Consider the following 14,956-nt stretch of genomic DNA (forward strand, 5'->3'; position numbering starts at 1 on the left):
TATTGTCCGGTTTAAATCTAAAAAATTTCTCAAATTTCTGTCACTGTTCATCTGGGTTAACGGGTCTTGTTCAGACTTGCTGTGATATTGGTATATTCTGCCGGTGTTTTGTTGCTGCTATTACTGCTGAAATTTACTCCTTCTACCTTCATTTCCAGGTACATTTTTTTTAACTCATGTTGTGAAGAGCTTCAACATGACAAATAAATGAAGCTTGGGAATTACAATTCTGTTTTCCATTCGTCTAAGTTCATTATTTTAAATTTCAGTCTTGTTTCATGTTGGTTAATATAGTAGTATGCTTGACATGATAATTATCAGTTAATCATTCTCTTTTGAAATTCGTATAAGTGTTGTAATAGTGTTATCTATTTCAGAATTTCATTAAAGTATAGTTATGATTGAATTGTCAAGATAGGGAACACGGCATAAAGTTGGCCATTAATTAAGTCTTGTGACATTGTTAGTTAGGTACAGAGTAGTATGGAAATGTCAAGAAAATGCATTGTTAGCATATTTTGATTATTTGGTTGTGGATTAAGGCTAGATGATGTTGGTTGTATTTTGTCCATATATGGCGTAATAATGGTTATGTTTATAATCAATAGTCGAAAGACGCATTGATAAAATCCGTTAGGTTCACAATGTTGGAATATGGTGAATGGTGTAGGGGTATATTCATGTTATATATGATATCGTCTTATTAAAGACAACAGGTAGATTAGTTCTTTTCTTAATAACAAATGGCCTAAGTTATTCGAATGCAATCACCTTATTTCTTTAAAAATAATGTAAACAATAAGTCAACAATTTTTTTTTACGTATAAAGTTAGCGTTTGCCAATAGTTCGCATAGGTTGAGAATAAAAATCGTTTCGATTATGTATATCCCAAACTCAATCATAAGCAGAATTAACTAAAATAATCATGCATATCGGATTAAGAACAAGCGATGTAGAAGTAGATTAGATTTATAACGTGTAACAATTTTAAGAGTGCAAAAGTAGCATTTGTTGCAAAAGAATATTGAGAATTCTTCGAAAATATCATTTCCTTTCAAGAATTGAATTTTTTAGTTTCATACGCTATTCACATTTTTAGTATACATATGTTGTATTTACTAAAAAATAGTGTTAATCATATGTTTATTCTTTTCTTTAAATTTGAATAGCTTGGAGGAATGTAATTCATACGCGAAAAATATAATCAGCGGTCAACATTTAATAAATTGTGAATTCTTTTCAAAGAATTTAAGGGCATCTCAAAAATGGGAATTTCTCATGATTTTCACATAAAAATGTATGGATATAATAAACAATTTGTGGAAAATCCATAATACCATTACGAATATTTTGCGTGATTAGGGATGCGTTCGCGTAACCTGATTATATTTTTAAAAGCAAATTCGGATTATGCGTTCGCGCAACTTCGAGCGAATATTTAATAAAAGGGATTTCTCCGAGGATGTTAAAATAATTTCATATAACCCGAGATGTGCAGTTCACTGTTTAATCATACAAGGGCGATGAGGTTCTTAACTTTATTTCTAACTTCGAACGTATGATTTTTTATAATAAAAAAATATAAAAAATATTATCAACCTTTTTATGTACACGTATGCGTGGCATGATTCTTTATGATTATAAAAGGTATATAATACGAGTATACGTACGCGTAATTCGTTTATATAATTGTAAACAATCTAAATAAAAGCGATAACAAAATCATGCAATAAAAAAATGTATTTAGTAAAATCAAGATAATTAAGCCAAGAATAAAAACAGTTGACCGACCGTGCTAGAACCACGGAATTCGAAAATGCCTAACACCTTCTTCCGGATTAACAGAATTCCTTACTCGGAATTTCTGGTTCGCAGAATAACAAACAGAGTCATATTCTCCTCGATTCAGGGATTAAAACCGGTGACTTGGGACGCCTTAAAATTCCCAGGTGGCGACTCTGAAACAAATAAACAAATCCCGTTTCGACTGTCCTTCAATTGAAGAAAACTCCCTTGTATCCTCGCGGTACGGCAAAAAGGAGGTGCGGCAATAACCTGAACGCAATTCAATCTTAGAAAACACTCGAGCACCCTGTAACTGGTCAAACAGATCACCAATACGAGGCAAAGGTTATTGGTTCTTCATTGTAACTTTGTTCAAATGGCAATAATCAATGCACATACGCATAGAACCATCTTTTTTCTTCACAAACAAGACAGTACCACCTGAAGGTGATACACTGGGCCGAATAAAACCCTTGTCAAGCAATTCCTCCAAATGCTCCTTCAACTCCTTCAACTCAGGAGGAGCCATACGATAAGGAGGAATATAAATGGGTTGAGTGCCTTGCAACAAATCAATGCCGAAATCAATATCCATGTCGGGTGGCATTCCCGGAAGATAGGCTGAAAACACATCAGGGAAATCCCATACTACTGGGACTGAATCAACTGTAGGGGTATTAATACTGACATCTCTCACATAAGCTAGATACGCGTCACACCCCTTCTCAACCATTTGTTGAGCCTTAAGGAATGAAATAACTCTACTGGGAGTGTGATCTAAAGTACCCCTCAGTTGTACTCGCGGTACACCTGGAATAGCCAACATCATAGTTTTAGCGTGACAATCAAGAATAGCATAATGGGGCGACAACCAGTCCATGCCAAAAATAACATCAAAATCTACCATGCTGAGCAATAATAAGTCGGCTCTACCTTCAAAACCACTAAGAGCAATCAAACACGACCGATAAACGCGACCTACTATAAGAGAATCTCCCACAGGAGTAGAAATATAAATAGGGGAACTCAAAGAATCCCGAGATATGCCCAAATACGGGGCAAAATAAGAGGACACATAAGAATAAGTGGAGCCTGGATCGAATAGAACCGATGCATCTCTATGAAAAACTAGGACAATGCCTGTGATGACAGAATCGGAGGCGACAGCCTCAATACGGGCAAGAAGGGCATAGTATCTAGCCTGGCCTCTCCCTCTAGGGCGACCTCTACCTCCCCGACCTCTACCTCGGGTTGGCTGAGCATGTGTGGTGGAAGCTCTGTAATCATAGCCTAGGAACTCTACGGAGCACACTGTGGCTGAGAAGTCTGCGGAGGTGAACCCCTCCTAATTTTGGATCAATGCCTCACCATATGGCGTGTGTCTCCACACTTAAAACAAGCTCTGGGAGGATGTGGCGACTGGGACTGGATCGCGCTAGGTCTGCTGGACTGACCACTGAATGCACCCCGTGTAGGAGGCTCACTAGATATTTGAGGTGTATAATAAGGCTCATGAGGTCCAAGAGGAGTTGGAATACCACTAGGTGTTGGGAGAGCTGAATGAATGGAGTGACTCATATAAACCCTACCATGATGAACTGCAGCTGGAGCACGGGCACCAGAATAATGGCCCGACTCTCGAGACCTCTTGGCCTCCCTCTCCTCTCTATCCCGAGCAAGCATGCCATCTACTCTGCTAGCAATGCTCACCACCTGCTGATAAGAAATATTCATCTCCAACTCTCGGGCTATGCTTGACCTGATGCTAGGAATGAGCCCCTCAATAAACCGGCAAACTCTCTCACGAACTGTAGAAACTAAGGTTGGTGCATACCTAGCCAAGTCAGTGAAACGGATAGCATACTCTGAAATAGTCATAGTACGATGGTGCAAATGCTCAAACTCTACGCGTCATACGTCCTTGAGGCTCTGAGGAACATACTCCCTCAAAAAAAATGAGTCCAAGTAAGGGAAGCTACCTCAGCTGGACTGTCCAACTCAAAATTATGCCACCAATAATAGGTTGCTCCTCAAAACTGGAAGGCAGTGAAAGAAACCCCACTCGATCCTGATATACCCATAGTGAGCAGGATACGGTAGCACTCCTCCAAAAATCCCAGAGCATCCTCTGAAACTAGACCACTACATGTAGGAGGCTTGTACTTCTTGAACCTCTCAAGCCTCCGCTGCTCATCCTCTGAAGCTGCTGCCCTGTCCTCGGGCTGAACTAGGGCTATAAGCGGTATCGGTATAACCTCTAGGATCTGATTAGCTTGGACCCACTACTCTAGGGTGCAGGTGGCGGGAGTCTGTGCTCCTCCCCCGGCCCGAGATGTGGCTGCAGCAAGGGGAATCAACCTTGCTTGAGCTAGAGTGGTGTACATGCTCACGAACAGTGGAAGGGTCTCTTAAAGAGCTGGAGTAGTAGTAGCAGTAGGTGTATCAGGTTCCTGGGCTCCGATTGGAGCTGTTGGTGGCTCCTCTATGGCAGCTCGCGCGGATGCTCTGGCTGCACCACATGCGTGTCCTCGGCCTCTACCCCGGCCCCAACCTCTGGCGGCTTTAGCAGGGGACGCGGATGCCTAGTCACCTTCGGTAGCATGTGTCCTCACTATCTGTGAGAGAATAGAAAACAGAGGTTTAGAATTTTGATATCAAATATCTCACACGACAAGGAAATCAAATGAAGTGGAATTTTCCTAACAGTTACATAGACTCTCGAAGATAAGTACAGACGTCTTTGTACCGATCCGCGAGACTCTGATAAATCGGCTTGTGATTCATGACTCCTATGAACCTAGAGCACTAATACCAACTTGTCACGACCGAAGTTCTCCCTCTTGAACTGTCGTGACGGCACCTAGTCTCTACGACTACATAAGCCTAACAAATTGCGGAAAAGGAAATAAAGATACAAAATTAGCAATTTACAGGTAGCATAATGGAGAAGTTTAAAATGCGGCTCGGCATATACAATATCACTCTCTCAAACTGAACACAAAAATCTTTCAAGTAAATATCTTTCAAATATAAATCTTTCAAGTAAATATCTTTCAAATATACTTCTTTCAAGTAAATATTTTTCTAATATAATTCTTTCAAATAAATATCTTTCTAATATAATTCTTTCAAATAAAAGTCACCATGTGACACCTCATTTAACTTTTCTGGCGTGAGAAATATATTCAACATATCACATCAAATGGCACGGCAATACCTTCGTGCACTTGTCTCATTCTCACCCAATATATATGTGTAGATCAAATTAATTGGCACGGCAATATATATATATATATATATTAACAAGGTAAAACAGTATGAAATGTGACAGTATAATTAAATGCTAACATTTGAATAAGAATAACATCACAGAAATAATATAAAGCAGTACACAGAAATAGCAACAGGGAATCTCCCAAGATATCATCCCGTAGTCCCAAATGTAAGTGCGTAGAGGATCTCCCAGGATATCGTCTCGTAGACCAAATCATAAATATGTAGGGGAATCTCCCAGAATACCGATCTGTAGTCCCTAAGTAATTATCCAGTACACGGGGGATCTCCCGGGATGTTGTCCTGTAGTCCCAATTATACATGTGTAGGGGAATCTCCCGGAATACCGATCCGTAGTACCAAAGTAACCATGCAGGGGATCTCCCGGAATAACGATCTGTAGTTCCAAAGTAAACACACAACAGTATCAAGAAAGAATTCTACAATTCTATTCAAGTTTGTATCAGGAAAACAGGAAATTTCTACTCTAAATATGCTACACAATGTCCGGGTAAGCAGTTAAAGCAGGTAAGACAGTAAGTCACATAACCATGCTTTCCTAAGCTAAACAGGAGTCTTCATATACTAGTGATGCTCAATGAAAAGACAACATAGATATTTACTTAATGAAAATGGGGGTTTTCAATAATTAGCACGTGTACACACTCGTCACCTCACGTACACAACACTCATATAATACAGTACCAAATCCTAAGGGAGTTTCCCCACACAAGGTTAGACAAGCCACTTACCTCGAACCAGTTGAAAATCAATCCGATATCATGCTCTTGCCACAAGTATCAAACTATGAGTGGCCCAAATCTAATCAAATAAATTACATAGCATAAATAAAACTACAAGCAAAAAATTTAACTAATGAATTCAAAACTACGGCGAGAAATTAAGAAAATGCCCAAAAATCCTCTCCGGGACCACGTCTCGGAATCGGGTAAAAGTCACAAATTATGAATACTCATTCACTCACGAGTCTAACCATACCAAAATCACTCAAATACGATACCAAAATCTCGATCAAATTCCCAAAACTCGGCCTAAGAACTTTTCTCAAATTTTCCCAATTCTTTACCCCAAATCAGAAATTAAATGATAAAATTAAGCTTAGATTAATGGAATATAATCAAAAAGGAGTTAGGAATCAATACCCGCTGATCTTCTCTTCAAAAAACCCCCATAAAATCGCCTTCCACCGAGCTCCAATTTGATTTTAGAAGTTATGAACTCAAACCCTCGATTTTTCATATTTCTGCCCAGCGATTTCCGCTTATGTGAGGGGACAACCGCACCTGTAGTCCCGCTCATGCGTCTCCTACTCCGCACCTGCGGAATTACATTAAACAGCCAGATTCCGCACCTACGGCCCTATACACGCAGATGTGGTTCCGCTTCTGCAGTCCATGGGCCGCATCTACGACCACTTCCCTTATGTCTTAGAACACACCTGTGGTTCCCCAACCGCTTCTGCGGCACCACACCTGCGGTCCAAACTCCACAGGTGTGAAACCAACAAGTTCAGCAAAGTTCAGAAATTTCCTAAGTCCAATTCAACTTCCGTTAAGCATCTGAAACTCACCCGAGGCCTCCGAGACCTCAACCAAACATGCCAACCAATCTTAGAACATCATACGAACTTAATCCAACCCTCGAATCACATCAAAAAATGCTAAAACCACGATTCACCCTCCAATCCAAGCCTAATGAACTTGAAATCTCAAAAATTCTACAACTGAGGCCGAAACCAACCAAACCACGCCTGATTGACCCCAAATTTTGCACACAAGTCACATTCAACACTATGGAACTATTCCAACTTTCGGAATCGGATTCCGACCCCGATATCAAAATCTCACTATCAATCTGGAAACTTCAAAAATTCAGCTTTCGGCATTTTAAGCCTAAATAAGCTACGGACCTCCAAAATACAATCTGAACAAGCCCCTAACCCCAAAATACCCAACGGAACTACCGAAATTGACATAATTCTATTCTGTGGCCATCTTCACATCGTTCCAACTATAGTCCAAATTCTAAAGATTAAGCACTCATTTAGGTACTAAATGTCCCAAAACACTCCGAAACTCAAAAAAAATCTTCTAGGCAACTCACAATAGCAGAAACAAACACGGGGAAAGAAGTTAATAGGGGATCGGGGTGTTAATTCTCAAAATGACCGGCCGGGTCGTTACACCTGGTTGATTCCATGGCACCGTATAGTGACTCTATCTTGTTGATATCTATGTTTTCATCATGTGATAAAGTAAATGAGCTGTAAATCATGTTAGATATCATGTTTAGTCTTTACACCGATATTGTTGGGACCCCTAGTGGTCGTTTCTTGCTGTCATCTTACTGATTGCATTGATATTCTGTATTCAGTCATATTCATGCATTTCATATCATATCTCAGTCTCAGTTGTTATTTATTGGCACATTATATCATTGTTCTGAGCTAGTTTTCATGATATTGTGAGACCGTGGGTAAGACTGGAGAGTGATGACTGAGTGAGGCCGAGAGCCTGATTATGAGTGATAGTTATAAGATTGGGCTACATGCTGTAGCGGTTATATATTGACCTGTGATAGCATTTGGGCTCCTTGCTATGGAGTCTGTACACGCCCCTAGTGAGCGCAGTTGATATTATCTAGAGATGGATCTTCTCTATGAGGCTTGATTGGCTTGTTTCCTCGGTACTGGAGACTGATGGTCAGTGATATATATATTTCGGGATGAATCTTCCCTGGACCGTATGGGCCATATACAGTACCGAGTGGTTATGAGTTTATTACCTTGAGATGGATCTTCTCTATAGGACTGGATTGGCCTTCCTCGGTACTGAGTGATTGTTGTCAAAGATGTATACATTCTAGGATGGATCTTCCGCGGGCTGTATGGGCCATATACAGTATTGAGTGTACGAGCATTTGAGAGTGTGAGCACATGTAGCATTCAGCATGGTGCATCACATACAACATGTGCATTGGCATGTAGATGTAGTAGAGTTTTATTCTTTAAATTGTTCGTATCTGCTCTATTTTACTGTTTGAACTGCCTAATTAATTGAAAGCATGCCTACATTTTTGCACTGTTAAATTATGTCTATCTGTACCGGTTGAATTCGTCACTACCGTTCAGTCCACAATTTGGACTGGTTACTTACTGAGTTGGTGTATTCACGTTACTCCCTACACCTCGTGTGCAGATTTAGGCACTTTTAGTCCTACTGGCAGTCGATGATTGAGGCTTCAGGCTTTAGGAGACTATCGAGGTATCTGCACGACGTTCGCAGGCCTTGACTCTCCTTCTTTATCTTTTGTTGTATTTCTAATTGTATATTGTTCTAGACGTTCATGTACTCAGTGACACCCCGATTTTGGGCTAAATTGTATCATAATCTGGGTTTTATTATGCTTTCAAAAATGTTCTTTAATGATTTATCGCTTCATTTATTGTTATTTAAGTTATTTTTATGGTATTGGGTTATTGAGTTGAGGCTGGCCTAGTTCCATGATAGGCGTCATCACGACGTTCGAGTTTGGGTTGTGATAGACGTTAATCCTAGCAAAACTCTTCCCGCCATCACCATTGCATCGTGAGAGACTAGGTTAAGCTCTCCAAGTATAAAACGCGCTAAAGGATTACCGGGAACAAATAGCACATCCAGTATATCATCAATGGAGATAAGAGCAAGGAGAAACGGAAAAGCCGATTGAAGAAGGAGAAGTTGAATGGTAACAAGTTCAAACTAAACAAATTCCACTCGTATGCTCTTTAATTCGTCAATGGGTATTGAATTGCCAATAGCTTATTGTTTGCAATGTGTAAGATGCAATCCATCATTAACATGTTCTTGTCCCATCCTCTATCTGCTATATAATGCTACTAATATATCTTGAAAATTAAAGTTAGAAAAAATTAAATATACGAATATATTATAAAAATAATAAATAAAATAATATTAAGTTATTTTATTTATAAATAAAATACATAGGTAAAAGTATATTATATAGTATATAATATAGAAGGTATTATATAAATATGAAGGTTTATATAATAACAAGGGCATAATAGACTTTTCAAGTAAAAATATGACTTTTGTGATAATTAGAACAAAGTAAAATGATTTGTGTAACAAAAGAAAGAAAAGTAACTTTTGTGTAATGAACACAAAGTTGAATGATCGTTACACAAAGTTGAATGATTTTTACAAAAGTTCAATGACCATGTATAAAATTAACTTCTTTCTTTACCAACTCTGCTATGTGATCCCCCATGCGCTTCAACAAGTGCATTCTGCAAAAAAACAATATCCTTGTTCAAGAGTTGATATTTAATGTAATTATGCTACTCAGTTTTACTAAAAACAAGCGATGTTACCTTGTGTCAATTTAGCTTTTTTGTTAACCGTAGTTGTTTACTTTTATTGTATATTCTGATACCAAAAGTAGTTCTTCAATGTGTATATTTCTTTTATCTAATCTAGAAATCGAGCTAGCTAAAAAAAATTTAAACCTTGCATTGTCACAGATATGGATAATGAACTTTTTACATTGAAGATTCATCATGGAGGTGAATTTTTAGATGTACGAGAGAGGATTTATGTTATGAATCGGCTCCAACCCAATATGGACACCAACAAGGATGACACACAAATAGACATTTGGCCGAGAAGAAGCAATTGGGTCAGGCCTTCACAAAGGTTAATATGGGATCAGGCTGATTAAATAGTATGGGGTACCGCTATTAGTAGGCATGTTGAATTATGTACAACGGCAATTCTGTGTTTCTCATCCTGACTCTTCTGGCATCTCATCTCCTTCTTCAATCTATCTCATCGCAGTCCTTATCTCTATCCTTACTCCTTAGTTACTTATTATCTCAGTAGTCTTCATTGTAATTCAGTATCTTGAGAGTTATAATCACTGTTCATATTCTTATTAATATAGTGAGGAGTTTCACCATTGTTACATTGGTGCTTTCATCCAATGGACTCCAATGGAGGTATTAGATCGATTTAATGGCAACGACAACGCATTGAGCTGGTTTTTTGGGCCGAGCGGTACTTCATATATCTTGGCTTCGCGGAGAAGGATTGGTTACCACTCCCCTCCTTTTACCTTGATGGTGAAGCTCTTACTTGGTTCAATTGGTTGTTTCGCAATAAGCAATTCTACGATTGGAAGCATTTCAAGGAGTAACTACTTCTACATTTTCGGAATCACAACTTCAGTGCTTTGATGAGGCGGTTGGACAAACCTTCGCATGCTTGTTCAACCGAATTGGGTTATGCAACAGTAGTCCCACCAGAGGCCCAGGTGTCTTCCTTTCTCGATTGCCACATCCCCAACTCATACGGGTGCCACTCTGCTTTGGAAGATGAAACTTCAAATGCGGACCATCTGTTCGTTGATAGTTAGCTACAGTTGTGAGCCCAGAAAGTCATGATCCTAATACTTGTTTACTTGATGGAAAACTTTCTGCAACTTCCATAGATGAGGTGTTCGAGGAAAGCCTGGGCGATAAGGAAAACTTTGTAAAGTCTAACTATGCAGTCAAGGACTATTATGCAGAAATAGAAAACCACATATTCGACGAAATGTCGCACCAAAGCAGTAACTCCGAAGTGTTCATTATTGAGGGATCAAATGCCAAAGTCCTTACTAATATGAGCGGCTCTGATTTAATAGTTGCAACATCAGAGGAAGATGAGGTGCTCAATGAAAGTCCCCATAGCATTTCATTCGGGGAGATAAGGCCAAGTGCAACTCGGGTATCACTCCTAGTTTCTTTTGCTGGCCGAGAATATGCAGTGTCAAATAAACATCTTGAACGTGATATGCCAGCGAGGTATGTAGATGCTAACTCTCTTGATACTGGTGGCACTCCTAAATGGCTGACTAATTTGGTGACCTTTGAGGACGTGTATCTTGCTAGTTTTTCATGGAACCTGCAATTATTGTTGATCGATATTTTGCACAAAAATTTTGATTAATGAATGCGCTAGTCCTACAAGTGCAATGCATTTGGTTGAAGTACTTTTTGAAGCTGAAAATGGAAAATCTATTAGGAGATTCACTGATCATTATATTTTGAGTTAGTTTTCATTTGATCCTGGTGCAAATATCTTTATTATAACCATTAGCCTAACAACACATCTTTGTTTATGGGATCAGGGAGTAAGTTCCGAGTTCATGGCTTTAACAGGTTCTACAGAGAACGTGGAGGCGCATACACTATTTGACGCAATTGGAAAAAGATGAAGTTGTTTATTTGCAAAATTGTCTGATTGGGAGCAGTTAGGTGGAGTTGAATTCGATGTTGCGGCCTTTTATTCCATGTATCTTGATATATGTTTTCGGGTGTCTGAGAAGATTAAGGATCCACATCTTGATAAATTTTTTAGGGAGTTTGAGTGTGGCCTTCCAGTAAAAGAACATGCTCTAGTTCATAAAATAATGTTTACTTCTCTGTATATTGTCTTTGATCCTGGTGGGGTTAATAATTCTCTTTGTACAACGAGCAAGCAACTTCCGATTCAACTAATGAAAGATTTAGCTACAGAACATTATGACACCACATAGCAGTACATGAAGATGCAAGCTGCAGTAGCTGCACTTGCTGTTGTGTTACAAGAGTGGAAAGTATTTGAATTGAGGAATGGATATGAGGTGAAGCTTCGAGCAATACAGGGTATTGGTTACACATTTTCTGGTGTCATTGAAGTGGTTGAGTTGGTTGCATGTCATAGATTACATCATGGCCTGGGCGATGCATTAATTTATGGTATTCTCTTGAACAAGTATGGGTTTGTAGGGCAGGTTATAACTAAACATAATCTGATAATGCGGCAGAGTTCTAATCTAGATCGAAAAGATCATGGTTATAGTTGGTTGATAGCAGGTGCAATGGAAATATTTAGTGGAGAGAGCGCTTCTAAAACAGTTTACCAGTTCTTCAAGGTGGATAATTCTAGCTTCGACGGGTGTGAGCATGTTAAGGAATTAGCACAAGAATCCATGGTTATAAGTCTTATTATGCATACCTGTACAGAGGTTGAATTTGAGAACATATCTTCAATTGCTAGTTCTGGTGTTAATAACAGGGCAATAATCATTGTGGGTAAAGGCAATATTGTCTTAGTTAGTGATGAAAATGGTACCACCAAAACTGGAACTACTACAGTGTTGATGTGCTATCTTGCCTGTTTTGGTGGTCATAGAACCATTGAACGGCGGGCTGTGGAACAACAAGTTTTGGAGTTATATCCAGTGCTTGACGCACTTGGCAGTACCAAAACAGTTATAAATACCAACTCAAATCATCGAAGTGAATTTGTGGAGATTCAGTTTGTCCGAAATGGAAGGACAACTGATGAAGCACCCAAGGGGCATCCAGAATCATTTCACCATCTCAGTCATTTAAAATTCTATGAACTCCTAGCTGTTGGTGTTGCTCGGAATACTTTTGAGACAAGGATGGCTTGGTATTAGCAAGAAAGAGCATGAGGCAATTTTAAGAGTTATGGCATTTGTTCTTCATCTTGTTGCCCGTGACACACATTCGTGCCTCACCGAACTCGCCATTATGATATCAGTGTTGCTCTGTTCGAACCTTGAGGACAAGGTTCTTATTGAGGTCGGGAGTATTGTTATGATTCGGCTCCAACCCAATATGGACACCAACAAGGATGACACACAAATAGACATTGGGCCGAGAAGAAGCAATTGGGCCAGGCCTTCACAAAGGTTAATATGGGATCCGGGCTGATTAAAGAGTACGGGGTACCGCTATCAGTAGGCATGTTGAATTATGTGCGAAGGCAATTCCGTGTTTCTCATCCTGACTCTTCTGGCATCTCATCTCCTTCTTCAATTTATCTTCTCATCTCAATCCTTATCTCTATCCTTACTCCTTAGTTACTTGTTATCTCAGTAGTTTTCATTGTAATTCAGTATCTTGAGAGTTATAATCAGTGTTCATATTCTTATTAATATAGTGAGGAGTTTCACCATTGTTACAATTTATTGGGGAGGAAAGATAGATTTTATTGATAAGTGTGATCCACATAAATGGTCATTGCAAACCTTAGAACGGATTGGAACAACGAGATTAGGATACAACAGTATTCTTGGTTGGCACTTCAAACTACCTATGACAGATATTGGTAATGGTTATATTCAATGCTTGACTAATGTTGATTGTGATCTTATGGTAAAAATACTTCCAGCAAATAGAGTTGCTGAAGTATACATTACACTTGTTGGTAGTGTATCAAAAATACAAAATCAAGTGAGCCCCAATGCAAATTATATTTGTGAGGATAATGGGGTGCAAATAGACTTGAAGGCATTGAAGGATGGTGCATATAATCATATTTTCAAGTCTGCAGAGATAAGTATTAACTTAGATGACTTCGAATTGGAAAGAGCAAATTATGGTGGGGATAAAAATAGTGATGTTTACCAAGAATTGGAGCATTTTGAAGGTGATGAATATCATATAAATGAAAGTAAAGAAGATTCGAATGGTTTGGAGATAGATTCAAACAATGAATGGCTTGGAATTTTGGGTGGTACTAGAAAAGATAAGGCGATAATGAAGCTGAAAGGGAAAGAAATAATGAAAGGAAGAGAGGATAAAAAGAAAAATCTACCAGGAAATGACGAAGTTAGAGTAAAGGGGAGGAAAGAGGAGAAGGAAAAAAAGAAAGATAAAGTGATGGAGAAAGCTAAGAGTGCCAATTTTGCTGGATTACTACTAAAGGACGTAAGTACAGAATCTGAGAATGATAACATCTCTCTAAGTATGATTCAAATGACATGTGCAGTATTAATAGCGATTAGAGCTGTCAAAACAGGTCAAGCCAGCCCAGTCTAGCCAAAGCATTGTGGACTTTTAAATTTGGTGGGCTAGGACGGGCCGGGCCGTCACATGAATGGGCCTTAAAATAGCCCGTCCAACCCAGCCCTAAGAGGGTCGCGGGCTAGGGCGGGCTGGCCCTTCAATTTTTTTTAGAAAAAAGAATTTCTTTAAATCCTTAAATATTTTTTCGTGACATAGTCAATTAATCATGCGAAACAACTTCTATTCGCTTAGAGCGTACAAAAAGCTTAATATTTGACAAGGAATCTCGTAATTGAAATGCGAATTCTCTATATCTCTAGCTCTTCTTTTTTAAAGCTACATGGATATTTTCTTAATGTTTTTCTTTCATTTTTCTCAGGTTCAGGGATTTCTTCAATAAGTTTATATGCCGAGATTTTTTAATTAAGGATTAACATCATTGGCTGATTTCATCATTATAGTCCATAAATTTTTAAAATTCTTGAAATTTGCTAGTGGACAATTTTTTTTTCCTGTGTGTTTATAATTGATCTTTTTCTATACTGAAGAGCAGTTTATATATTAAAAATATATTAAAGCAATTCAAACCGATCATTGGCCACTTAAAGTAATATTTTCTTTTGAAAAAAGATTATTATTGGTCACTTAAAACTTTTCGAGTTCGTTATTAATTAAGCAAAAGAAAAACTAAATTTTGTCATATTACATGCATGTCTAAAATCTAAATTCTAATTGATATGGTAAGGTAAATGAGCAATCTAGGATTGGGGAATAGGGATTGCAGTTAATAGTTTTTTAGTTTTTTCTTTTTCTAAATATTAAATAGTTAATAGTTAATTTATTTGAATTTAATTAATTTTTGGCCCACGGGCCGGCCCAGACCCAGCCAGGTCAAGCTTCAAGGGCCAGTCAGCTGACTTGGGCCGGGCTTATAAGCCTTAGTTTTAAATGGGCTCAAAAAATTCTAGCCCAACTTTACCCAAGTCGCGGGCTGGATTGGGTTGGCCTCACGGGCCAAGCCTATTTTGACGGCTCTA

General features: G+C 38.6%; 1 protein-coding gene across 1 annotated transcript; it reads left to right on the top strand.

Moving 5' to 3' along the window:
* The first annotated feature begins 9,736 nt into the window (after positions 1-9,736).
* LOC142179386 (uncharacterized) lies at positions 9,737-13,952 on the top strand. Its single transcript, XM_075249170.1, has 2 exons — positions 9,737-10,922; positions 11,249-13,952. The coding sequence occupies exon 2, from the start codon at positions 11,663-11,665 to the stop codon at positions 12,563-12,565; it is 903 nt and encodes a 300-aa protein (XP_075105271.1). The 5' UTR covers positions 9,737-10,922; positions 11,249-11,662; the 3' UTR covers positions 12,566-13,952.
* The last annotated feature ends 1,004 nt before the right edge of the window (positions 13,953-14,956 follow it).

Source organism: Nicotiana tabacum, chromosome 3 (genome assembly GCF_000715075.1).
Source record: "Nicotiana tabacum cultivar K326 chromosome 3, ASM71507v2, whole genome shotgun sequence".
Classification (NCBI taxonomy): Eukaryota; Viridiplantae; Streptophyta; class Magnoliopsida; order Solanales; family Solanaceae; genus Nicotiana; species Nicotiana tabacum.